This window comes from Phaethon aethereus, assembly GCF_964289735.1.
Source record: "Phaethon aethereus genome assembly, chromosome: 14".
In the NCBI taxonomy this organism is placed as follows: Eukaryota; Metazoa; Chordata; class Aves; order Phaethontiformes; family Phaethontidae; genus Phaethon; species Phaethon aethereus.
Genome location: NC_138590.1, coordinates 9,184,803 through 9,210,443, shown reverse-complemented (window position 1 = coordinate 9,210,443; position 25,641 = coordinate 9,184,803). Strand labels below are relative to the sequence as shown.

Below are 25,641 nucleotides of genomic sequence, written 5' to 3'. Positions count from 1 at the left end.
GGGGAATCGCTGGTTTGAGTGCAAAGACCGAGGCGGAGCAGCCCCAGAGACGTGGCTGCCTGCTCCCCACCAGGGTGTCATGCCCGTCTGGGTGCCCACCCTGATGTGCTGTTGCGGTCCCTTCGGCAGCACAGCCTTCATGTCCCGCTAAGGGGCACGCCGAGGCCAGCCCGTGCCCAGCCACACCACCAGCGATGGGAGGGTGCCGGGCTGAGTGCCGTGGCCGGGGTCCTCCCCAGCCCCCCCGGCCACCGAGCACCGCTCCAGGCCCCAGTTCCCCCCGCAGCACATGGCGCTGATGCTACTGACCCCTTTGAGAGACTTGCAGCTCCGGTGGCGAGAAGCGCTCTGTACAGCGCCTTGTGTGACCCGTACGTCCAGAGTATAATATATTCTACTGTCTCTCTGCCGCAACCGTGCTGACGGGCTCGCCCCCCACGCGCGGGGCCGGGCCGTGGGGCTGCGCAGCGCCCGTGGCAGCCCGGCACGGCCCCGCGCGGCCGCGAGGTGGCAGAGCCGCCCCGCGCGCCTCGGCGGGGCACGGGGAGCACCGGTTTTGGGGCGCTGGCAGACCGCGAGGGCCGGGGGGGGGTCGCTGCTGCGGTGGAGTGTGCGTGTCCTTGGCCGGCGTGGGGACAGCCCGCGGCGGCGGGGCGGCGAGAGCACGGCTGCGGCGGGGCGGCGGCCGAAGGCGAGCTGTGTGCCCGCTGGGGCCGGAGGGCGCAGCTCCTGGGGCTCTCGGGACACCCTGTCCCCCTTGCCGACCCACACAGATCTCCAGCGGCTTGACACATCCACGCTCTCTAGAAGCACGAGCCCCGTGGAAGAGTTTTTTGGGAGAACCAACCTGTGTTGGTTGGCCCCTGCCCTAAGGGTCGGTCTGGGGACGGAGGCAGCACCCCCTCCCACCGCTGCCTGAGGCGTCACAGCTCTGTGCCTCGGTTTCCCCATAGCTTGCTCTGACACTGCTGTTACGTGGTGCTGATGGGGCTCGGGGCAGGGAGCTGTGCCCGCAGCAGCGCTGACATGGTTTCAAAGGGGAATTCAGAAGCGCCCAACTGCAGCCCTCGGGGCCTGGCACCACACTCCCTCCACGGAAGAGCTTCAGTGGCACGCTACTCCTCATCCCCCGTGGGCAGTGGAGTGTGGAGGCACCCGCCGGTGCAGCAGCCTGGCGTCGTCCCGGCTGCCCTGGGCACCTGCCATTTCCCGCATCAAAGGTGTGATGGCCCGGCTGGCGAGCGCTGGCACGCCAGCTCCCACTGCCTGCCCGGCAGCGAGGCGGCACGCTCGGCCACCCACAGGCTCCCCACAGGATGCGCTTTGGCGGCACGGTGGCTGCGTGTGGGTTCCTGCGGTGCTGCCTTGGAGCCTTGGCTGTGGGCTGGGCAGGAGGGGGAGAGGTGGCATGTCCTCACCCAGGCTTGCTCCGTGGGGGGAACAGGGGACGGGGTGGGTGCCAAGCAGGTAGAAACAGGCCCCAGATGCTTCTCTGCACTTGCTGGGCACACGTGGGTCCAGGTGGCTGGTTTGGGGCAGAGCTGCCTGTGGAGCTCACCCTCCTTTGTACCTGCAGGGTCGTGGGGCTTTATCTGCAGGGAGGCTGGGGGCTTTCTACCTGCCCAGGTGCCATTGAAAGTCCTGAGTAACTGCTCACCCACAGGAAGCCTGGGAGGGGATGGCAGTGCCGGAGCTGGGGACATTGCCTGGGGATGCTCCCAGCCTGGGGAAATGCTGATGGGCTCCTTGGGATGGGGACCACTGCGCAGGGGCTGTGTTTCTGAGACTCGCCCACCCAGCCTCAGCCCCACAGCAGCAGGGTTCACACCTCCAGCTCGCTGCTGATGGCTCCTCTGGATTTTTCCATTCTTAATCAAATCACATCAGGTCGGATTTCCCTCCCGAGCTGCCTTCCTGCCAGTTCAGTGGGACGCAGATACACTCAGCCCCGCGCCAGCACAGGCAATGGGCAGGTCCTGCTCCACAGCCTATGAGTGCCCGGGACCCTTGGGAGGGTGAAAGGTGACAGCAGGACAAGGTGTACTGAGAAACTGCTGCTGCCTGTGCCCTGATCTGCCTGCTAGAAGGTGACCTGGGGCGGGCAGGACTTGATAGGCAGCTTATAAAACTGGTTGAGCTTTCTCTGTCCTTCTCATCAGGACTCTGGATTTCATGTGCTCTGAAACAACAGCTCCCCTTTCCCTCCCTTTGGCCACTGCCGGTGCCTGCATGTCCGTGCTGGGCAGAAGGATCTCTGTGCCCTGCCTGCAGCCGGCATGGGGGGTGCAGGCTGTTGCGAGGTGTCCTAGAACCCCACCACCTCTCCAGGGCCCTGCTCTACCCATCAGATACCCGTCTACCAGCACTTGCCAGGGCTGACGGGGACTTGAAGAGCAAGGTGGCAACAGCCCATGCACATCCCACCAGGAGACACACGCGGGTGCTCTGCAGGAGGTGGCAGCTCACTGGGGACGTGCTGCCGCTGGGCAGGCACCAGCTGCCTGCCCTCTGCCAGATAATGCGGCTGTGCTTCGAGCCAAGTGCAGCCGAGGCACCAAGAGGCTCCTTCGTACAGCGCTCAGCCACCCAGCGCCAGCACCCTGCGCAGCGGTGGTGGCACCAGTGTCCTGCCTACCCCGAGGTCCCGGCAGCGGCTGGAGCACGCTGTGGACATCCCTGCTAGGAAGAGAGGAATTAGCTTGTGCGGCTCCTTTGGTCTCCGGACCCGAAGGGGTGAGCTGGGCTCTGCAGCACCCACCAGTCCTGCCGCCAGCCTCGATGGCTGCGGGACGTTCTCCATGGAGTCCATCCCAGGACGTGCCCTAGTACTTGGCTGCAGGACATGGGGCGCCGACATCCCTCACTTCTCCCATGATTTCACCCAAACTCGTTGCACCTGCTGCTGCCCCGAGCCTGGAAGTGCCCCCTTGAAGTCACTGGAGGCTCTTCCAGCGTAAACATGGCGGGGAATAAAGGGCACAAGTGTGCCTTTAAATAGCCCAGTGAGGACAGGCTCTCTGGGGAGGAATGCTCTGGCCGGCCTGGTGGAACATGCCTGTGGCCAGGGGCGCAGTGGGACAGCCGGGCAGGGACGGCTCCTCACCAGGAGGTCAGGTCAAGGTTAGGCATTGCCCCGGCCGGGCGCCGCTGTGCTGTGGCTCGGCACCACAGGAGCACGGCTGTGCAAGGGAGGGCAAAACACGTGCCAGGCTGAGGTCTTTCTGTGCCTGGGGCTGATCTGCAAGGTGGCAGCGGAGCCGGGCAGGCGCTGCTGCCTGCAACCTGCCTGCCAACCCATGAGGGGTTTGGCACCAGCACAGCCTGGCTGCTGGAGCAGCCTGCCTGGCAGCTCAGCTTGTCCAGGAGTGGCTGCTGCACTCCTGTCCGGGCTGATTCATATCCTGGACGTGCAGGCATTTGGATAGTGTCCACCCGTGGGGTGTGATAGCACACAGCCATGTCCCTGGGCTGCAGGGAGCCAGCCCGGCCGTGCGCCGGAGAGTGACACGGTGGCAGCTCAGTCTCTGCTCTCCCCTGCCATGCAGGGCATGCCTGTCCCCAGGGATGCGCCAGTGGCCCTGGGCAAGGTGGGCAGCTGCAAAGCACATCTCCAGACGGAGACACCTGGATCGCAGGAGGATGGCTGCGTGCCCTGGTGTCGATGTGCCCACTGGCTCTGCTGGGGCACCCAGGCGGCAGGGAGGAGCAAGAGGAGAGCAGCCGCCAAGAAAGCCCCAGCTCAAGCTCCCAAACCCAGAGCCGTCCCTGTCCCCTCACCGTGAGGGGGCAGGAGGGGAGTAGGGGTGCAGTGGGGTTGCAGAGCGCGGGGAAGGAGGGGAGTGGGGGGACCCAGCAGGAGCAGGGTGGCTGAAGGGCACAGCCAGCCCGAGCAGAGCTGTGTTTGCAGGCATGGTGCTCGAGTTCACCACTGCTGCCAGGCTGGGCTGGCTCCCGGCAGAGCCAGCCTGCGGCTGCGCTGTCCCCAGGCGCCCGCACAGGTGTGGCAGCTGGGTGTCCCACGTGAAGCAGCCTGCAGCCCTGGTGCCCTGGCCCCCGGCAGCCCACGCTGGCCCTGCTCGCCGTGCCACCAGCCCAGGTCAGCACGGTGCTGCGTGGCCTGAGGAAGGGCTGAGCCCTATGGAGAGTGGCCCAGGGGTTGTGAGACAGGAGCGGAGGCGTGAGCAGCAATGCTCGCTGCAGGCTTGCGCAGCCGGCACCTGAATTGTCTAATAAAGTGTGAAATTGCTTTCATGCTCTGCTACCTTTGCTGAGATGGACCGTCATTACGGCCCCCCTTCCCAGCCAGCAGCCGGCTGCTGCCGATGTCCCTGCTGTCGTGGCGCTGGCAGATGAGCCCGCGGGCTGGAGCTGTGCCTGGCATGGCCCTGCAGGACCGCTGTGCCGGGGGCTGCCGGGTGGTACCTGTGGTCCTGGGGATGAGCACCCCTCCCCTCCACCTCAGCACCCACCCCATGTTAAAGCATGAGCTGCTGCAGGTGCATCACCCGGGCAAGGGTTGAATCCCTGCCATGGGTCTGGGCTGGGGGATGTAGACTGCCTTCCTGCCCCCCATCAGATGCCCTGGGGGTGCAGGGGTCAGCTCAGGACGGAGCCCTGTCCTGGAGCTGTGCCGCTGCCAAAGCCCTGCACTTTCCCAGGAAGGGCTGGCGGGGAGGACGCGTATCAGACACAGCCCGCACGCAGATAGGGCTCCCTCCAGCTGTGCCAGGAGTGCCAGGAGCCGCCTCGGACCTTCGCTCGGGCAGTGGAGGGCTCCCACCTCGGCAGGGAGAGAGGGGCAGCCTGGTCCCCCCCTCACCAGAGGGTGACTAATTGCTCCTGAATCACCTGGATGTGCACAGAAACTGTTCTCCAGCTTTAATAATACTCATCAATCATCCTGCTCTGGGCAGGGGTTGTGGAAGGCTTTCCAGGGCTGGAGAGCTGGCAGGGCTGGTGGGGGGCCTGTGGTGCTAGCGGAGGGGCTCCTCCGAGGAGACACAGAAGTCTCTGCTCCGGCGGTGTCTTTCCTCCGGTGCTGCCCGCCATGAGGGCAATCCGTGCCAGGTACACCCTGCAAGGGGAAGTGCCAGCTCCTCGATGCTGGCAACGTGCCGGTGTGCCTGGGTCTGTGCAAACCGTGATTTTGGAGGGAAGACAGGGCCAGCTGGGAGCCCAGGCCATGCATGGGGCACAGGGTGCTCCCTGCCCCAGAGGATCCCGAGGGTCCCTGTGCCGAAGGGCCAGACACGAGCACCTGAGAGCTGCCGAGCGGGGCCCAGGAAAAAGAGCCATGTCTGGGATTTCAGCAGGGATCAAGATACTTCGCCCCAGGGAAATGGTGCCATGTTTTTCCAGCCACTGATAAAGTTAAACCCTTGATCTGGTTAAAGATTTAGCCCACAAGGCAAGCCTGGGAAGGACAGCAATGCTGTTAGCACCACCGACTCGGTGACACTTGCCCAGGCAGAGGGGACTAACCCCGCTGCCCCTCCGCCTGCAGCTCAGCCTTGCTGTTGGAGCACATCCCCACAGACGGACCCCACTGTCGGAGCACATCCCTACAGCTGGACCCCACCATCCCTGAGCCACATCCAGGCCTCTGCACAGGGATTAGAACTGGAGCATCCCCAGGCACCAAGCTGAGGCCGGGCAGGCGGATGGTGCATAGCCAGGACAGGGATCATCCCGCCGGGAGCTGCTCTTTCTTCGGTGTAATCTTATAACCCGCCCCCCCCCGCCACCTGCCCTGGCCACAGCGCAGCCCAGTGCCACCAGTCAGGGCAAGGCTTCATGCCACTGGGAAGCCAGCCTGGCCCTGATGTGACATGAGTGAGCTGGCGTGGCTGGGCATCACTACCCACTGTGAGTAGCTTGGCCAGCATGCCAGCCCCTGTACCGTGCACCCCTGGCCCGAGGGTGACCCCCCATGTCCCGACGGCGTCCTCAGACAGGCAGCCCCTGAGCCAGTGCTCATGTGCCGTTTCCCTTGGGGCTTCCTTGGCCCCGTGGCACAAGCAGCTTCATCCGCCTGGCAGCAAAAAGCCGATCCCTGTGGACTCGTTCTGTCCCCAAGGTCACTGCACTGGCTGGAGAGCACACCAGGGCTTTCCAGAGGCCACAGAAGTTAAGGAGTGAGCGTGGCGGGGAGGAGGTGCAGAGCACCCTCCTGCCTTCCCACCGGCTCCTGTGACAGCCACCCTTTCCTCTGTCCAGCCTGGCAAAGCGGACAGACACCCATGGCCACAGCTCTCCTCCCACAGTCCGTGCCTGCATCCTCGGGGTGGCTGCACCTCGTTGCCGCAGCAGTACTACAGCAAAGGCTTCCCAAATACATCTCCGCAAAGGCATCCCAGATAAAAAACTTGGTCTGTCTTTGGGGTGCTGGTGCCCCCCAGGCTGCAAAGGCAGCCCTGCCTTGAGCCATTTTGGGCACAGGGGCTCTGGACCCCAGCTCTGCTCCCCTCTCTGTGGGTGAGCAGATGGCCTCCCCTGCCTGGATGGGCTTGCTGCCCAGCCCTGAGCATGATCCCTGCATGCCACCAGGCACTGCCATCGTCCCCTGCCACGGCTGGAGCTGGCACGGCTGGCCCTGCTCCTGAGCCGGGGGGCTTGTCCCCAGCCCCCCGCCCTGCAGCTCTGGGCCCGGGTTTCCCTTGTGACACGGGGAGGGCTAAAGGGGGTGCTGAGCCCCAGGCAGCCTGGCCCTGTGGTCTGCAAGCACCATGGCTCAATCTTCTGGGCAGCTCCCGGCTCAGCTGGCCGCTCTCCGGAGGCACAGCCCCGGGGCGCACGTGCTGCGGTGCCGGGCAGATGCCGAAGGCAGCTTTTTGCTGGAGCGAAGGCAGTCGGTGCAGATGGGGGCAGGCACGGAGAAGCTCAGGTAAGCACCGAAGGGCAGTGTCCCTGCCCACAGGCAGGGAGAGGGCAGAGGGGTCTCCTGCAGGCCTGGCACGCTGGCGGGGGTGCCAGCCAGCATGCTGCCGGGGGGACGGCACATACCTCTTCTGCCACAGGCCCTTTCAAAAGGGCCACCAATTCAGCTTCAAGGGCCATTTCAAAGCCCTCTCCTCGCATCAGGCATTGCAGGCAGGAAGGCTGCCAACTCCTACCTCAACCTCCCCACTGCCCAGAGCCACCCCATCCGCCAGAGAAAACGGGGCGCTGGGAGCAGCCGGAGGAGCGGCACTCTAACCCAGCAGCATTCCCAAGCCCTCCTTCATTAGCATTCCTCTGCTCCCAGCCGGCACAGCCTGTTCCCAGCGCCCCGAGTGTTAATTAAATTACTTCCCCCAGAACTGCGGCAGCTTTGGGGACTCGAACATCTGCATACGCCACGGGCAGCCTGTGCCGCGTCGGCTCGGCCCTTCCCTGCGGGATGAGCCAGCTGTGGGGAAGAAAAACGAACCCGGCAACGGCAAGTTCAGGTTGGTGTGAAGGTGCTAATGGCCCCGTTGCAAAGACTCACAGAACGAAGGGGATGGAGCCAAAGTGTAAATCAGAAGCCCCAAGAGCTTGGGGAGCCCCCCAGTACGGTCTGCAAGTGTTCAGCAGGCTGTGCAGGGCTGGGAACAGCCCGCTGCTGCTAAGGCCATCGCTGCGCCTGCTGTCGGGGCAGCAGTCCATCAAGCCATCAATCCAAGGCCGTTGCTGCATCACTACCTGAAGGAGGTGATTTGTGGGTCTAAAATTTGCCTCCTTTGAGCTGCGCCCAACTATAGCTACAAGCTGCAGACATGAACCCCTTTTGTGTGCCCAGCCCGCATCCTGGCTGGGATTTACCTAAAACAGCCCTGGGGAAGAACGGCTGGGCGGGGATGGGGAGGGTGAGGGAGGAAGGCTGCCTGGTGTTTGTTTTTACTAATGAAGCCCCATAATCAAATCATTTCAATTTTAATTGTAAAGCCAGCAGGCAGATTTCTGTCTCCAGATGGGACGTGATAGGAATAGTTGAAGGCTGGGCACGTTCTGCTGCTCACCTTAATACTTGGAACGAGGCTACCAGGAGCAGCCCGGGGAGGCTCCCACCCCGCCGCGGAAGAGCCTGGTCCCCGTGGGGTGCGGGGACTGTATAAGCCCCTTGGCATCATTAAAAAAAAAAGACTGGAGACAGACAAATCCTAGGGAAAGAGGAGTTCCTGCATCCCGAGCCGTGCCCAGGTGGAAGCGGGGTCGCAACCAGCCACGGTGCCAGCAGAGCCTGGGGCTGTGAAGCTGAACTGGGGCGGTGAGATGTTCCTTGGAGCAGCAGGCCAGCCAGCATCCCGCCTGCACCAGCCTGGGACCTTGTCTGGTCCAATCCCCCCGTGCCTGGGGGCAAAGAGCACCAGAGCCCTTGGGCTGGACAGAGGATGGCGGCTTTCCTAAGCAGTTCGTAGGCAGCGTGGGACTTGAGCTGGGGTCAGCCCCAAAGCCTCTCCTGCTTCTCTAACTCAGGAAGGCTAGCCCCGGGGAGGATGTGCTGCCACGTACCCGGGTCTGAGTTGGGGAGGCAGGAGCCATTTCCCCTGCTTTCATCTCCTGGCTCTGCCAGGATATATGAAATCTATTTGTGGCTTTCACTTACCTTCTCATTTTTTGGGTACTTGGACTTTGGGAAAAGAAAAAAATGAAGAAACCGGGTCATTTTCTATTTATTTGGAAAAGCTGAGATGTTAGTCCTCCAGCTGCAGAGAGCTCTGCTCACATCTCTGTGGGGCTCGATGAACTTGGAAGCAAATGATGGGACAGAGGAGAAACCTCCCCCTCACCAAAGAAAATGTGCATTCTGCCCAGCTTTTTGTTTAGGCTGAGGGGGAACTGGGCTTGCCCTCCCAATTTAAAATGGCTAATTCAGGTTAAACACATCTGTTTGTTTCTTGTATTGGAGAAACGCAGGCAGGAGGGGCTGGGTTGCTCTGAGACTAACCCCCCAGGCTGGGGGCATTCCCGGCTGCCGCTCGCCTTGGCAATCCCCCAGGGGCAAGGGACAGGCAGCCGGGTCCCTGGTTCCAGCTGGAGGTGTCAAGGGAAGGAGAAGTGCTCCTCTCCTCCCCATCAGAGAGGTTTATTCCTCCCAGGAGAGGGTGATGTCAGAGCGCTGGGGTGGTACCGCGCGATCCAGGCAGGTCACACCAAGTATAAAATAACCAGCGCTCTTGTTAGTGCGATTGCCATAGCCATAACGGGGCAGAGCCCATCTCTTACCAAGGATGGCTGCTTCTGCTTTCACCTCCTGGAGCTGCTGCCCTCCCCATGCCCACGGTCCCGCTCCCAGTGCCGACAGCATTTCTGGAATCCCCTGGAAGGGATCCAGGCCAGGGGACGCCGGGCGCTGAGCAGCCACCAGCATCCCTCCATCTGGGCCTCTTTGCTCTTATCTGCTCTCCCTTTTTGTGCCTGAGTCATCAGAGACAAGAGCATGAAATCAGAAATAAAGTCATTAATTCACTAAGCAAATTCAGATGAAAACCCTCACTTTATTTTTTGAAATCGGAGCCCTGGCTCCTCGGGGCTTTAAGCAGAGTCTTCCCTCCTCCAGCCCTCGCGCGGCCAGGTCTGTTCCAGCCCCACACATGTCGCGGGGGCGAGGAGAGGAGGGAGACATCGCACCCGCCCCACAGGGCTCGGCTTGGCCTGCAGCAGCCCATGTGCTTGCTGTCGATATGGGTCTCCAGCCGGGATGGGGGATGCCTGTGCCTGGTGCACTCCCTCGCCAGCGGGCTCAGCTACACAAAACTGTGGTCACGCTCCCAGCCCGGGCTCGGGCACATCCAGCAGGAGTGACGTGTCCCTCCCCTCCGCCTGCGGCACCCATCCCTGCTGCCAGCACCGCACCTTCTGCCAGGGGCTCGGTGCCTCCCGGCACCTCGTGCCTCCCACGCGGCTGCGGCTCGTGCATCCCCATCCCAGCCGATCCATGCCGCTTTGTGATCTTGCTCTTCTTCCTCTTTTTCTTTTTTTTCACCATGTACAAATGGGAATTAAATTGAGGCCACTAAACTCATTTGCGCTTGCAGCCGTAATGGGATTGCAGGCAGCGTTTCACCACCAGCTCTTCACAGCAGCTGCCTGTCTCCGGCTGGAAAACCGCAGCGTGCTCGCTCCTGCTGCCGGTGCCTGGCGTGCCACTGCCTGCTCCCTGCCAGCCCTTGTGCCGGCAGCCCGTGCGAGAAAGCAGGGCTGGGGTTAAACCCAGACAGACCAAACCACGTGCAAGCAATTTCTTTCTCGTGTGACCACGCTGGGGGCCAAAAGGCACCGCTCAGCTCCTGCTCGGGGTCCCGTGGCTACGCCTGGCCCAAAGCCCCGTTGCACCGGGTTTACCCCGGTGTCCCGGGGATGCGCGCCTGCCCGCACCCCTGTCCCGGAAAGCTGAGTGTCCTTTGGCACAGGGGGCCCGCTCTCCCACTGGAGCCGGGGGCGCGGTGCTGGAGGAGGGCTGGGCGCCGCCCCCACAGCGTGGCTCAGCCTCACGGGGTGAGGAACCATCATGAGGAAATGGGAATGAGCTGAGGCCAGGGATGCAGCCACAGGGTGCCCGTAACCGACGCAGGGGCTGGGGGTGCCAGTGAGCACATGGGGCGAGCACCCAGCCTGCCCTGCATGACCTACTGCACCACAGCAGGGACGAGGCACCATGGGGGGCTGAAGCCCTGGTGGGTCCAGACCCCCGAGCAAGGAGCAGCCCCCAGCTGCCATCCATCCCCCCCAGGGCTGGCCACTTTTTTTTAGCAGGCAGGAGGAGGAAGAGGAGGGATGCTGGTCATGGGTGAACTTGCTGGAAGACCCGCTCCCTTACCGCCCAGGGAAAAAGTCCCCAAAAGTGCCTGTGGACAGCGAAGGAGGGCAGGCATGAGTGTGCTGGGAGGGAACAGCTGCCGGGAATTTAAATGACCGCCCGTGAATGCTGGTTTTGTTTTGTCCCAGCCTCGGCTACACTCTGCTCCGGCCGGGCAGCATTGAAAGGCAGCCGCTCACGGGGCTAGCGCCTGCGGACAAAGCCGGTGGGAAAACCTGGGGAGAAACTGAGCTTGGGAGGAGCCGTGGTGTGGCACCCTGCCCCTGCCCGGCCCCGCCAAAAGCCACGGCCCCATAGGAGACGCCAGCAGAGCCGGCCAGAGCGGGCAGAGCCGCAGCAGCAGGGGAGTGCCGGAGCTGGGCTGGGCTCTCCCCAGGGCCTCCGGTAAAGCTTTATTCCCATCTGCCAGAAGGAAGCGCGATGGAAGGAGAAGAGATGCTCAGGAAGAGAGCGAGGCGTGCTTCCTGCTCACTTCCTGCAGGCTTCCTGCTCGCTGCGACTCACCCTGCCTGATGGGACACTGCTGTGGGGCTGGGGAGCAGAGGCAGACTTTTCCAGGGACAACCTCGGGGCAAGGATCTCAGCTTGGCCGCCAGCCCGGGACATGGAACGCTGCCCCGTGACCCGCCACGGCTGCCTGGGCAAACGGAGATGCCGCCAGTCGTTGCGGTTTATGGTCTCGGCCACGCACCGACTTGACGCACCCCGCCAGATCCATGCCCTGAAAATCTAGTTTCGTGTGGATAAAGAGCATTTCTTATTACTGTTGTTAATGTGACATCAGCACATTGCAACATAGATATTTTAATAATAGATAGCTCTTTTAATGAAGGGGCTTAACAAACTAATTTACTTTCCAATGTTTGTCATATTTGCTCATTTATTCATGCAAGAAATGAAATTAAAGTTACTAAACATTTATAAAATAGCAAGTATACGTAAGAAGCGCACCTGCATATTAAAGAAAACCCTGGGCGCTGCTTCTGCTGGCACAGAGGCTGCCCGCAGGCACGTGCTGCCGGATGTTTCCTCCTCTGCCCGTGCGGCAACGGAGGCTGGAGGGGACCGCAGCCGGGCACTGCCAGTCCCCCATTCCCAGGGATGCTGACGGTTGGGACAACCGCTGCATTTCTATTTTTACCATCCTGACAATGTCTCTGTTTAGATCAGCTTTTATGAAAAATAAATAACGCTTTTAAAACGAAGCTGGCACTGGGGCACCAAACTGTGACAAAGGCCAGGGAGGTGGCGCTGAGGATGATTTATGTGATTTTTCCAGCAAAAAGCTCTAGCGGTTCTCCCATGTCAAGGGCTCCGCTGGGAGGTGCGGGGAGGACGAACGCGCTCAGTGCTGCTTGCAGCCCAGTGGCTTGTCCGCAGAGGGCACAGCCCATGGTCATGAGAGGTCTGACTGCGGCCTCGTGCTCTCCCCAGACCAGGCGCCGGTGCGCACGTGTCGGGCAAAGGCGGGAGGTCGAGGCATGGAGCCCTCCCAGCCCCTTCACGGGTCCTGGCTCTGTACCCATCCCTCCCTCAGCCGTTATCCCCCGCGCCTGGCTCCAGTGGGCTTGTCTGCCCCAGCGCAGCCGGGGGAGGAACCCCGCTCATCTTCAGCGTAGTTAAACAGGACATACGATGTACCCCCACAAGCGGCGTAGGGGTGCCGGGGGCTTCGTTAGCGTCATATATCCACATATATGCCCTATCTCAGGCACATCTGTATCACATATGGAGGTTTCCCCCGTGTCGCAGCCTCCGGGTGAGGCTGAGCAAACCTCCAGCTCCCCAGGAAAACTGCCGAAGGCCGTCCAAGGCCAGGCTCGCTTCTCCTGGGCAGACTCAGCCTGCTCGGGCTTCCCAGGAGGGTGCACCCCGTCCACCCCAGCACGGACGCGTTTTGCTGCGCAGAGCACTGGTGCAATGATAGATCTGCCTCCGCTTACGGCCGTAGGGACTAGGCTGCAGCTGCTGCCCTGTTGTGACAACCCCAGCTGTAGCCAACAAGGCGGGGGGCTGGAGGGCTGTAGCCCTTGCTTGGAGCTTGTCCAAGAAGCGCTCAACGCCTAAGCTTTCCCCTGCTCCCTGCTCACAGCGACCAGAGGAAAAAGTAATGAGCAAAGTCTTAGGCAAACGTTCGGGGAATCAAAAAAATCTCACTCTCTGAGTGCGGTTTGGCTTAACAGCTTGACGGGGGATGGCGTGCCCTCAATGTATGGCTCGGGAGCCAGAGACTCTGCCCCTCGGAGCTTGCAGTTATCTGCTCCGTCGGGGAAGGGAGAAGGCGTTGCCGCACATTGCTTTGCTCCTTTTATCCCGGTCCCTCCCCTGCTTTTCCAGGCCAGAGCATTTTCCAAACTCTGCTTTATCCCATCCCTGCTGCTTCCTTTCCAGCGCTACCAGCATCGCTAATAGTAACAGCTCTGAATTCTCCTCGCCTGGCGCTTAGTCGGTGGCAATGAGCGCTGTGCAGCCTCGCTGCATCTCTCTGTGCCTCCATTCAGTCTGCGGCTGTGCGTGCGCCCTTAAACGCGTAAAATGCGTGGGCAATCGCACACCGCACCCTCCTCCGCCAGTTGTGCAATTTGGGATGCAATATCCAACCCCTGGCTCTTTGCTCATGGGAGTATCATGCCTGTCCCTGCGGCAGGCGGAGTAGCTAGGTGGCTGTACTCCTTACCCCTCAAAGGAGCCGGGAGCTTGGGAGAGCTGGAAATAGCCCTGGCTGACACAGATACCTGTGCAAAGCAGCAGGGGCCCGCACTTGCCTTGGTAATTGCATACTGCACGGCGATGAGTCACCCGCAGCCCCGCTCCGGCGGGCAGCACGCGGCCTCCCCGCCTGCTGCTGCGCGGTGCGGGCAGGATTCACCACGCTCAACTTGGTACCGTTTTGGCTGGGGAAGTGCTGCACCTCCCTCCCCGGGAAGGGGGGTCCAAAGCACAGGCAGTGAGCGGCAAAGATAGCGGGGAAAGGATGGGAATGAGAGCATCCTGCGGCTTTTTAAGCTCTTGAGATGCTTTCAAGTGCCAGGAAGACTGTGCGAGCTGTGATTTTGCTGCATTATTTCTGTTGCTAGCCATCTCTGCACAGGGACCTCCTGCGTGCAGAGAAACTGCTTGCAGCAAGCAGGCACTCACTCTCCGCCTGGTCTGGGGGGGCTGAGCCCCCCGGCTAACGGCACCCGCAAGGGACCAGGGTCCACCCCAGGACCAGCCCCCAGCACTTCCCAGGATGGGGACTCAGGGCCTCTGAGATGGGTCCCCCTTGTCTCAGCCACCAGTGCAACCATAACCAAAGCAGCCGGAGAAGGAAGCGATGTGTCGGCTCACCCCGAGCTCTTCGGCCACGGCAAGAAGTCTCCACCAGCAGAGCTCTCCATCCTCCTCCTCCTCATCCTCCTCCCCATGGCGGGAGGCTTGGGGGCTGCCTCGCTGCCGGTGATAGCACTGTCAGGAGGAGATTAATGAATAATTAGCCGGCAAACTTCCACCGGGGAGCTTTGTTTCTTCTCCTCCAGTGGTGCCGCCTGTTCAGAGAGTGAAAACCAGGGGAGAGCAGCTATCTCGGGGGGAGAGGGGCTGGAGGGGGTGGCATTTCCCCCGCCAGGCTGGCGGCTCCCCAAGCTCCTCCGCAGCTGACATCACATATCAAAGGGATGTGAGAGGGAGGAGGAGGAATGGGTAAAATCAATGAGAACCTATTTGGCGGGATAAAAGAGTGTGGGTTTATTTATAGTGCTGGCTGAAGCAGAATGGTCTCCTGCCCAGGGACACCGTGACGAGGTGCTGAGGAGCAGCACCGCGGTACCTGCGTGGAACTGGGAGATGCGGCAGCAGCCGCCACCCGGGCACCCCGGCCTCCAGCCCCACTGAGCCCCACGGCCCCATCCCCGCTGCTCCCCAAAGGGCTGGCAAGGGGAGCAGGATGGGATGCCTGCAGAAGGATTTCTGCTCTAACACCAGTGCAAGAGCTCGCTATGAGCAGGGCGACCCAAGCGTATTCCCCTCAGATCTCAGCTCTTCGCCCATCCGTTGCAGCTGCTCCTGGGTGTTTGCAAAGCACTCGCTCTTCTCTCCCCCCTTCCCTGCTATAAAGCATCCCTGCCGCCCGCCGCGCACTCCGGCATGCTGAGACCACCACCACCACCTCCACTGCCCACCCCTGGCCAGGGGCTGAGCCCCAGCCTGTGGTCAGGGGGAGCCGGGACCTGACATCCAGCCCCTTCCCACCGCTGGTGCCCGGGCCGGGGTGCAGTAGCTGGGGGCAGTGACGGCCAGTCGCTGCGGGGGATGCTCAGAGGAGAGCTGGTGAGGAGGGCAGGGGCAGGGAGGAGGGGGTGCTGCAGGATGGGGGCCCGGGGACAGATGAGGGCACCCTGGCTGGCGGTCACCCTGGGCTGGGAGCCACGAGGTGAGGAGATGCCCACGGCCATCCCTGCCAGCAATGGCTGCTTGAGGAACAGCAAGTCCTTTCCCGGCAGCGCCGGGGATCCAAAGCGGCTCCCTTCGCTGCTCACCCCCTCGGCCAGCTCTGCTGGTGCAGGGGAACAGGGACCTGCTTGGGTGGTTGAGGCACATCTCTGGGAGGAGGCAATTAAACAGAAAGAGGAAGAGAAAACCTTGATGGCAGCACCCGGACTCTGAGCAGCTCGTGGGGAGAGGCAGGAGGAGTTGCCCTGCTTAGGGCCAGGGTCAGCAGAGGAGGATGAGGTGGGTCTGGGTCTCGGCCAGCCTCCCCCCTGCCCCTCGCTCCTCCCAGGGAGCAGAGCAGAGGAGCAGCTAACAGCAGGATGATGGGGATGGAGGAGACACCCCAGCTCCTGTGCTGTCCTGCCGGGCAGGGCCGGGCAGGGAAGGGAGGCCGAGCAGCACCACCAGGACCAGAGGCAGGGATGAGGCAGGCAGGCTGGCGAGGGGACAGCGGGGTGACATCGATGGACTATGACAGACACCATCAGTGCGGTGTGGGAGCTGCCAGTGGCACGGCGCGGCGGGGAAGCTGAGTTCAGCCAGAGCGAAAGAGTAAGCATGAGGGAGCTGCGCCGTACGGTGCAGCTCCCTTTGGTCCCTGCACGCCGAGGGCTGGCTGGTGCCAGCATGCCAGGCTGCCTCTGGGGCAGCACGTGGGGACCTCCGGCAACACAGCGAGGGGAAGGCTTGGGTCTCCACGGCGGGGTGTCAGACAGTGCAGAAGGAGTGGTGCAGGGTCTCTGACAGGGGTTTCTTCCCCCAGATAAGATGAACCGGCTGCCGCGGGCTGCAGCCGGGCTCTCATCCTCGGACAGAAGCAGCCAGCTGGCCCCGCTGTGCCGGAGCAGCCTGGGGAGGAGGACAGGCTGCTTCAGCTGCTGTGGGTGTGCTGCTTCCCGCGGACAAATGAGTCACTGAAAACGCCATAAGGAGTCAATGGGCATCCTGGTCTCCTCGCTCAGCCTGCAGCTGGTGGGCAGCATGAGCCATCACGCAGGAGCCTTCCCGACCCTCCGCTGCGCTGCCTGGCCTCTGCTGCTTGCTCCGGGAGATTCCCATCTGTTTCAATAGCTCATCCACAACCGCCGCCTTACTCCTTTGCCACCACATTTCTCTCTTCATAGGTTTCCTCTGCAATAACTGCTTTAGCTCCACAGCATGTGCAAGGTGGCGGTTTTGGAGAGGAGGCAGCTGCAGAATTGGGCAGGCTGGAGCCCTGTACAACCACCCTGTGTGTGTGCATCCCCGCAGCCCTCAGCGCTGGCCGCGGGCTCTTCTGCCGAAGCCGGAGCAGCCCAAGCGCCTGCCTCTGTGCCAGGGAAAGAGCTGCAGCAAGCTGAGTTTGGTGGCAGGGGCTGGGGAGGGCCCCGCTGCACTCCAGAGAGGGGACTGGGGGGTCTCTGCCCAGCACAGGCAGATATGGTGCTTGTGTGTGCCTGCACGAGGGGCTTTGCCGGCACGGTGGAGCATCGCTCCTCGATGATGCCTTGGGATGCTGGAGTGGGAACGGCCACCTCTGAATAAGCATAGCCACAGCCCTGCTCCCTGGACAAGCTGGAGCTCAGCGGCAGCAGCCCAGCCAGCACCCACGTGTCCTCTGAAGCCACTCTTTTGTTTCTCAGGTCCCCTCCAGCCCAGTAGGCCACATCCTCAGCCCTGGGGCAAAGAGGGCATCAGACTGGGAGTGAAGGAGCAGTTTCCGCCCAGGCTTAAGGGGAGTGAGGGGCCATGTTGCTCAGTGGTGCGTTTCCAGAGGTTCACTCCTTGCTGAGCCTTAAGCAGCACAGAGCCCTCTTGTCAAAAAGTGAGGAGGAGGAGGAGGCGGCAGGAGCTCCCAGGTGAACACGGCTGATCAGGAGCCATCGGACACAGAAAGCGTGGAGGAAAAGCGACACTAGGTCCCTGCGCCTGGTGACTTCAAGTGAAGGACAAGGCTGAGCTGAGTGCTGAGCAGGGCTGAGGGGAAAGAAAAGCAGAGCTCGTGGAAAGGAGCCAAGCAGAGAAACTCAGTGAAACCCAGGGGCACGGCACTAACCACTGCTCTCCGTGGGGAGCGGGGCCTCTAATTAGCAGCCCACATGAATGAAGATTGCTTTAGAGGAGGGCTTTGGGAGACCCATAGCGATGTCTTCCCCTTTGGCTGCCCCCCAGCTTACCCAACCGCTGGCTCAGAGAGACCCAGCCAGCGCAGACCCCCTTCCCCTGGGTCTCCAGCGAGACTAGCCACGGGGGTGGCTATCCTGGCCACCACACAAACTCCCCCCCGGGACTGCATTTAATTTCAGTGCCGAGGAGAGAGTGTCACAACGCGGGGGGCTGGCGGGGACCCGCCAGAGGCTGGGGATGTAACTCGGAGGAGCCCCGTTTGCCGCTGCCTCTCACTGCCCGCGCTGCCCGGTCCTTAACAACATTTTCCCATCCACAAACAGGGGCAGCTGCAACACGAAACCAAAGGCGGGCGTTTGCGCGGCGCGGGGTGTCTCCTGTCCGGCCGCCGCTCATTGGCTCCTGCCCCTGTCCCGCATTTGGCCTTTGGCAGGCTAAGGGTACCTTCAAACCCTGTCCCCTCCTGACCGCTGGCCTAATGACATTACTCGCGCTCTGCTGTTTTGAAAGGGCATTTGCAGACTTTTCCTGTTATATTTTACCTTGGTAATAGTATCCCCAGCCCCTCCAGGCTTAGCGTCGTGTTGCTGCGGCTGGTTGCAGCGCTGGCGCAGTGCCGCGGAGCACTCCGGCTTAGGCAGGGCCGGCAGGCGAAGGGGGCTTATTTCTGCCCGCCTGTGGCTGACACCTCTCCGAGTACATAAAAACAAAGAGCAGCAGAAGCCGGAGCTCTGGCAGCTCTCCTTCTCGCAAAGCTCAGGCTCTGGTTTAGGAGGAAAGCCGTGAGCACTTAGTGAAACCGCGCCGTCACTCTGTGTGCAGACAGAGAAGGGCGCGTGCACACGGGGAATGTAACGTCCCGTTCACACCATTGCACATGGATCGGACGCCCTCTCTACCCACCGCGGGTTTTTCTGAGGCTGCCACATGACTGGCTTCTAAGGAGGTGGAGACAATACCAGCTGTAACATCTTGTCCTCCTTCGCCTCTCTCCTGGTGCTTTCGAAGCTCTTTTTATGAGCATTATTTAACCAATACCCCCAGAAGCTCCAGGGCACAGGGAAGTGGTGTGATCTCCGTCCTATAGGTGAAAAAACCCAAAAGGCACAGAAAAACTTTTGGACTGTGCAAAAGTCCAGAGCACTCAGGAGCAGAAGTTGGAGAATGTTAACACCAACTTGCAGCCACGTGAGCAACTGTACTTCGTCCTCCGGTATCCCACTGAAACCCAGAAGCAGCAGCTAGTCCACCCCTCTGAGATGCCCCCGTTTTGCTTCGTCTCTGCTGTCCTCTGGCCCCATCTTGGCACAAGGGCAGCCGGACCCCAATGTCTCATCCAGTCTTGGCTGCTTGGCTGAAAGAAGCCCTAACCCGTCTCTGCCCAGAGGAGAAATGGGGCAGACAGGCTGGGCTTCTCTTTCCTCGTGCTCCTTGGTGGCTCCGGGCTGCCTGGCTGAGCCCAGTGTGCGGGTCGCTGCTGCCGGGGTGGGCACTGGAAAGGGCTCATCTTCCTGGGAGAGAGAGCAAGGAGGGAGGAACTGTGCTTGCACACACACCAGAAAGGAAAAGGTATTTCTGAAACACACAGCTATGTATAACTTGAGTTTAGAACAACTGTTCAAAAGCCATCCCCATGAATGATTACTTCCTATTTGAGTACAGCTGGTATAAAGGAAATCACGAGATACCCAAGCGAGAACCTTGCCTTTTGTGCAACAAATTCCTCCCAAGACTACTTTTATGGCAAGGTCTTCCAGTTCTGCTTTTTCCCCTGATGGGGCAAATGTCCCTCCTGTTCTCAGCTCACCTCCTCTCTCCATAGCGTTCAGCACTTGCATCTTCTGCAAAGGAGAGACTGGGCGGGGGGAATGCACTCCAGATCACCGGCCAGCAGGGTCAGCTGGGAACTCGAGTCTTGGTCTGCAAGGAATTGCACGTGTCTCAGAGCAAGGCAATTTCCTTTCCTGGGTCCTTCCGATGCAGCGCCGTGCTCTGTGCCATGCCCGCTATGAGCTACCGCCATGCACCACGGCATTTCTGGGCCCAGACCTCCCACCCACGGGAAGAGAAGTTTCATTGCTGGCGGAGCAGCTTGAAAAGCAATTTGGGGTACCTATTTCAGCTTTTGTAACAGTAATTAGGAATCAAGTGCCACAGCAATGAGGAAGAGTTGGCAGCAGCTTCTCTCTTGCTTTGTCCCATCCCAGCAGCCGAGCCGCCCCCAGCCCTCGTCAGCCGTATGATACCACACACACTGGCCGCTGACATCTGCTTTTGGTGCAAGGCTTGGGCTCATCGGGAGAACCCAATGTTGCTGCATTGCACAGTGTTCACAGCATATCCCGAACCAAAGGGAGGCCGGAGGGAGTTAGAGAGTGGCTGGAAACAGCTCTCCCTTTGAAACAAAAGCAAGGCGAGAACGCGGACGGCCAGGAAGCCTTTCCTAGTAGAGGAAGAAGCACCTTCTGCTTATCTGTCAGAGCCCAACACAGTGCTCTCCACCCAGATCACTCCACATGGCTTTGCTTCATCAGCCATTTATGGGCAGAAGTATCCCACAGGCCCGGCTGAGCCATCCGAGGAGATTTGAGGATCTGGAGCCATTAGGCTGCAGGTGTTGCCACTCAGTTGGTTGTGTATCAGCTAATTCGAGCTGCAGTGCCAAGCCCTGCTCTTTCCCTTGTAATTGCTATGGGTAAGTAAATAGAACATTCATGAGATTTTTGGTCCCGTCATTAATTATTTCTGAAAGGGCTTTTAGTGTACGCCTCAAAACCCCAGACAGAAAAATGACGTGTGTGACATCAAGACACTCGCAGCAATAGCAAGATGAGCCTTGAGACAAAAACGAGGGAAATCTGAAGACCTTTCACTCCTTGTTACTCTTTGCTCTCAGCCAGCTGGCTCCACTGAGCCTGGATGTGACCCTCAGCCCCACACGCTGCACTCAGGGTTTATATATATCTCAACTCGGGGTAATCTAGGGACTGCTGAGTGCCACCCAGTGATGCTGGCAGCACTTCTAAGGGCTGGCACTTACAAGGTGTGCACAGTGGAGCTTAAAATGGGTGTCCTGGGTGGGTGCATGTCCCGTGGGAAGGTGTTTGTGCCCCACGCATGGCTGCAAGCCCTGGGGGGCACTCTGCAATTGCAGATATGTGTCCCTGAAAGTCGGATGTGACCCTCAGCTCAATGTGCTGCACTCAGGGTTTCTATATCTCAACATGGGGCAATCTAGGGACTGTTGAATGGTGCCTGGTGGTGTGGGGTGCTTCCACTTTTAAGGGCTGAGAGTTTTCAAGTGTGTGTGGTGGTGCTTAAAGCAGGTGCCCTGGTCTCACACATCCTGTGAGAAGGTGCTTGTGCCCCACATATGGCTGTAAGCCCCACGGGGCACTTGGCAACCATGGGTGTCCCCCCGCACTGAGCATGGATGTGACCTTTAGCCTGACACGTTCTTCTCAGTGTTTATGTACCCCAATGTGGGGTGACCTAGGGACTGTTGAGTCGTGCTGGGTGCCTCCACTTTTAAGGGCTGGCACTTCTGAAGTGTGCCCAGCGGTGGTTAAAAGCGGGCACGCATGCCGTGGGAAGGCGCTTGTGCCCCGCGCGTGGCTGCAAACCCCACGGGACGCTCTGCAACCGCGGGTGTTTCACCCCCACCTCGCCCCACCGCCCTCCCCGGCTCCCGCAAGCCGGCGGGCGGGGGCTACGGGCAGCTCCGCCCCGCCGGCCGCCCGGCTCCCCGCCGCCGCCGCCGCCGCCGCCGCGCCTGCTGCATGCTCGGTGCCGCCTCAGCCCCAGCCGGAGGTGGAAGATGGCGGAACCGGGGCCGGATTGCAGCTCTCTGCTCGATGAGGATCTTTCCTCCTTCGTCTTCAGTTACCTCGCTGACAGCCAGGTAGGGAGGGCGGCGGAGGGGCTCTGCGGTCCGGCTGTCCAGCGCGGTGCAACTCGGGGGGAGGGAGCCGGCAGACCCCCCCCTCCCCAGGCACCTGGAGGAAGAAGCCGTTCCCCGCACGCCCGAAGGGTGCCCGGAGGATCTGCGGAGGTCCCGTTTGCTCCACGGATGCGTGGAGGGGGAACGCGCGGAACGCTGCCGCCCCCGCGGTTCTGTCCGCGCCCCTCCCCGTGGCTTCGGGCCGGCCCCGGCGCGGCAACAACCCCGCAGCCCCGCCGGCGCTTTCAGCACCACTCGCACGTGGACTCCCCCACCCCCCACCCGTTCTGCAGGGAATTTTGGGGGGGTGGGAGGGGGAGAGAAGTTGATGGGTTGATCGGTTTTGGCACACGCGCCCCCCCCCCGCCCTCCGTTGCAACACTCCCCCCACCCCGCTGCAAAGGTGGGGAGGGGGACGCCGCGGTGCGGGGCGGGGGGGGGTGGGCGATAAGAGCCGGGCTGGGGATGAGTCATGCCGAGCGTCAGTGACACGCATACGGGCTGGGATCTGGGGGAATGGAGGTTTGGGGGGGGGGGGGGGTGGCAGGGAGAGAGGGGTCTCGGCGCTGCGAGTCAGCGGCTCCAAAATCTGGATGGACTGCCTTTTGGACGGAGCTGGGTGTTAAAATCAGATTAAGGCTCCTTGGCAGCTCCCGCGCGATCACGAGAGCGAGCCGTGCTGGCTATAGGGCTCGCATGCTTTTCCATTTTGGGGGGTGGAGGGCAGGCGCTATACAATAAGCCGGGCGGTAGCAAGAGCCGTGACTGACCTGGAGCACAACCGCGCATTTCGCAGGCGGATTGATGAGGCTGGTGCAAGTGGGAAGAGTTTTCTGTAGTTATATATCATCCCTCCAGTCCTTCACTTTCATAACCACAGATTACAAAATAGCTTTGGTTGTGAAGCTAGCGCATTCATCCCAACCCTTGCTCTCTCACCAGTTGAGCTCCGGGATTGCAAACAGCAGGAGCATGTGTACGGGGAGCAGGATGGGGACTAATCCTGCTGTTTGGGTGCAAAACAAATAAGGTCTCAAGACTTGGTAAATCAGATTTGCCCCTGGTGCATGTGCCAGACAGAACCAGGCAGGTCCTGACACCAGCTAGATTGATGTAGTCCCGGCGTCTCTCCTCGCACGCACCAGCTCCGGAGCAGTCCGGCTTGGCATGGGACCCGGGCAGTGTGTTGGGGGCAGAGCAGGGCGGGAGGTGGCAGCTTCATCGTTAACGAAGAGCCGCTGACAGGTTGATTACAGCAGAAGGGTCAGGAAGGGTGAGAAGTGGGCTGAGAAGATTTTGTAAGCAGTTTGCGTGTTCTGATTTGGACGGATTTATTATTGCTGAGGGAACCATCGGGTAGAGAAGAGGAAGCTGGTTGTGTGGGATGTCGTCCCTGGAAGTATGGCAGAAAGGCTGCGGCTCCTATCAGCCCCGTTGCTCCCTGGGCAGGTGAAAGTTCCTGGCTCCGGTTCCCTGCAATAATCTGCCTGTTCTCCGCGTGCTTAACATGAAATGCAAAGCTCGTGAGACTGCAGCACGCATCTGAAGGCTCGTTTCTTTTTTGCTTTTTGGTCAGCATTTGATGTGCCAGTTTAGGAATCTTATTCCAAAAAGGGGTTGCTAAGGGGAAAAAAGAATCCTGCGAATTGCTATCCTTCTCTGGCGCAAAACCACCATGTTGTGAATGTCCCCTGCAAAATTTGGGATTGTGAAACGGCCTGTGATGAAATAAGACCAGCTTTATGGCATCTCCTAGAATATGGTTTGCCGTACCCGTCCCCCTTTTTTCTCTCCCCCTCCCATACATGCGCTGTATTGGAGAGAGCAGCGTAGGTACACGCGCAGAGTTGCTGCTAGTCTGACGTCTGCCGGGTGTATAACGTGAAGAGCAGCGAAAGGGAGCTTTGCAGCCCGCTGCAGGCTCGCTCGGCAGCAGTGTGCAGCCTGCGTTTGCTCTCCCACCCCGCGCCCGCTTTTGATAATTGCGTTTCCTCCATCTGTCCCCACGTGCGCAGAGGGGATAAAGGCTGGCGTAAAAAAAAAAAGGCAAAAAAAAAAAGGCAAAAAAAAAAAGCTCCCCCCCCGCTATGATTTGCATACATTTGCTTAAGAAACGCCTGAAGTTGTAAGCGTGTGTTGTGCTTGTACCTTAACCTCTGCTGAAGCCGCGGGGCAGGCTCCAGCCCCGGCTGCTGTCACACGCCCGCTCCGCGGCGGGGGGCGGGAGGCGGTCCCGGGCTGGCCGCTGACGTCGCTCCCCGTTACTACTGTACGAGCCTCTCCTTACAACTGGGTTACTGACTTCTCAATGGAGCCCGAAAGCTGCTTCCGCAAAGTCTCCAGTGCTCCGGCACAGGGTCAGATTATCCTGCGAGGCTACGATGTCAGGAGGCCACGAGACTATGAATGTTAGCCACTTCCTTCGTGGAAATCTGGAGGGAACTCTGGCTCTCCTCCTCTCTCCCCCACGCTCCTCTCCCATCCTTGCTTTCGCAGCTGGTTTCGAGAAGGGCGCAGCTGGGTGTGTGCAGGTGCCAGGTGACCCTTCCTCTGCAGGAGATCCTCAGGAGGACTCTCGGGAGACGCATGGTGCAGGTTTGACATGGATATTTGCATCAGTCCCTTTATGGGCTTGTGCTGAGGATGCCTGCTAACCTCTATTTACACATCGAGGACAGCGACGATTCACGTGGTACCTGCATTGCTACAGAAAGAAAATCAGGGTTTTTCACTTGATATCTGCCTTTCTCCTGCGAGCGCCTTTTCCTTTTTTAACAACAAAAAATAGTGATTTCTGTTTTGCTGGGACTCAAAACGTGTCATTTCTGGGCCTGCTTAATCCATTTTGTGCAACTCTGCTGCTCAGAGGTATGAAGCTGGTTGTAGCTGGTTCATCTGCTGGCACCAGGCACTGGAAAGTGCCAGCCAGGCAGCTCTGCTGAGAGCACCGCGGAGCAGCCGGCGACTCTCAGCGTCCCTGCGAGAGGCAGGAGCAGTTTGACTCTTACAACTTCGATTTGTTTAAAAACCCCAAACAAAGTGCAGCAGGGGAAAATAAAACAAAAAACCAGTCTGCTTCTCAGAGAGATGCTTATAGATCACATGAACTGAAATACAATATTCCATCTTTAACGTCTCAGCCTCCTGCTAACATCCATTGATGAGTGCAGGAGGCACCCCTCGGTGGATTGCTATTGCTAGTAATGAAGTGGGGATGAATCCCTAATTTCTGCCGGTCCTCACCGAGCAGACCAATATTCTGCTTTTTCTGCAGCTTTTCTCTCAAAGATCTAGGGGGTAGGTCTGGATGACTGAGAAAGCCCAAGGGCCTGTGCAAAGTGTATCTCCCGCCTGGCTGCATTGCTGCAGCTTGGGTCGGAGGGCTGCTGCATGGCTGGGACCGGGGACACCCTCGCTCTCCCGGGAGAGCTCTGCAAGGTGGCGGTTAGCAGAGGCCGGTGCGTTTGCAAAGCGGGGGACGGTAGTTGCTGGGGATGCTGGCAGCCGCCTACACCGCAGCGATGCCTGCGGGAGATGGCGAGCACGGCGTGCTGCTGAGCTTGCCGCTCGGAGCCGGGAGAGAGCAGCCGCTGGCAGCGGCGGCAGGGGAAAGGAGGGCTGGCCTGAAATCTGGCCCCTCGAAGAGCCTCCCTGCACACCCGCCTGCCTTCACCCCCTGCTTTTGACTGGATCCCCCACTGCCCCCTGCTCCCCACCCTGGCAGGGCCCCAGGACTGTCCCATGCCGTGGGCTTTCCTCCCCCCCGCCTGCACATCCCTGCCCTGGTGTCATGCCATAATGGAAAGGCACCTCTCCAACAGGTGAATAATTAAGGTCTCAACCTAGTGCCTCCAGCAAAGGGAGCTTTGTGAGGGAGACGGATCTCTCTCTCACATTAACCTTTCCAATGTCAAATGCCCTTTAGTTGTTAGAAACTCCACTTGCTCCTGCACTTCAGCACTGTCGGTTGTCCAATGAAAAATGCCCAGGGGCTGCTCCTCCTGCCCCAAACCCCTTCCTGGCTTTGAGGAATGGGTCCCGTGGTCCCTGGTGTGGGGCTGGGGACAGGGACACCGTGGTCTGGCTCCTGGCAGGTGGTTTGCTGTGCTGCTGACCACTGCTGCCTGCCACCCCCGAGGTGCAGGAGCCCACCGAGCTCTGAAATCCCCTTTGGTGGGGCTGGGGGCCGGCTTGTGGCAGAGTGTGGGAGCCTCACATCCGCACTGCTGGCGGGCAGAGTGCTGGCAAGGGCACGCTTGCCCCTGGCCAGCATGTGCCAGCGCCCATGGGAGCTCGGGGACATCACCCGTTCGGCTGGGGCAGAGGCATTGTGCAGGGACAGCCT

The 25,641-nt window shown here is 60.5% G+C and overlaps 1 protein-coding gene across 1 annotated transcript in view; it reads left to right on the top strand.

The window, feature by feature from the left end:
• Positions 1–21,020: 21,020 nt before the first annotated feature.
• Positions 21,021–25,641, top strand: part of PPARGC1B (PPARG coactivator 1 beta) — a gene marked incomplete at its 3' end in the record, with an annotated part of 48,081 nt that continues 43,460 nt past the window's right edge. The window contains exon 1 of the mRNA XM_082006176.1: positions 21,021–21,257. Coding sequence (XP_081862302.1) covers positions 21,174–21,257 — 84 coding nt within the window. The 5' untranslated portion in view covers positions 21,021–21,173. The remainder of the gene's footprint in view (positions 21,258–25,641) is intronic.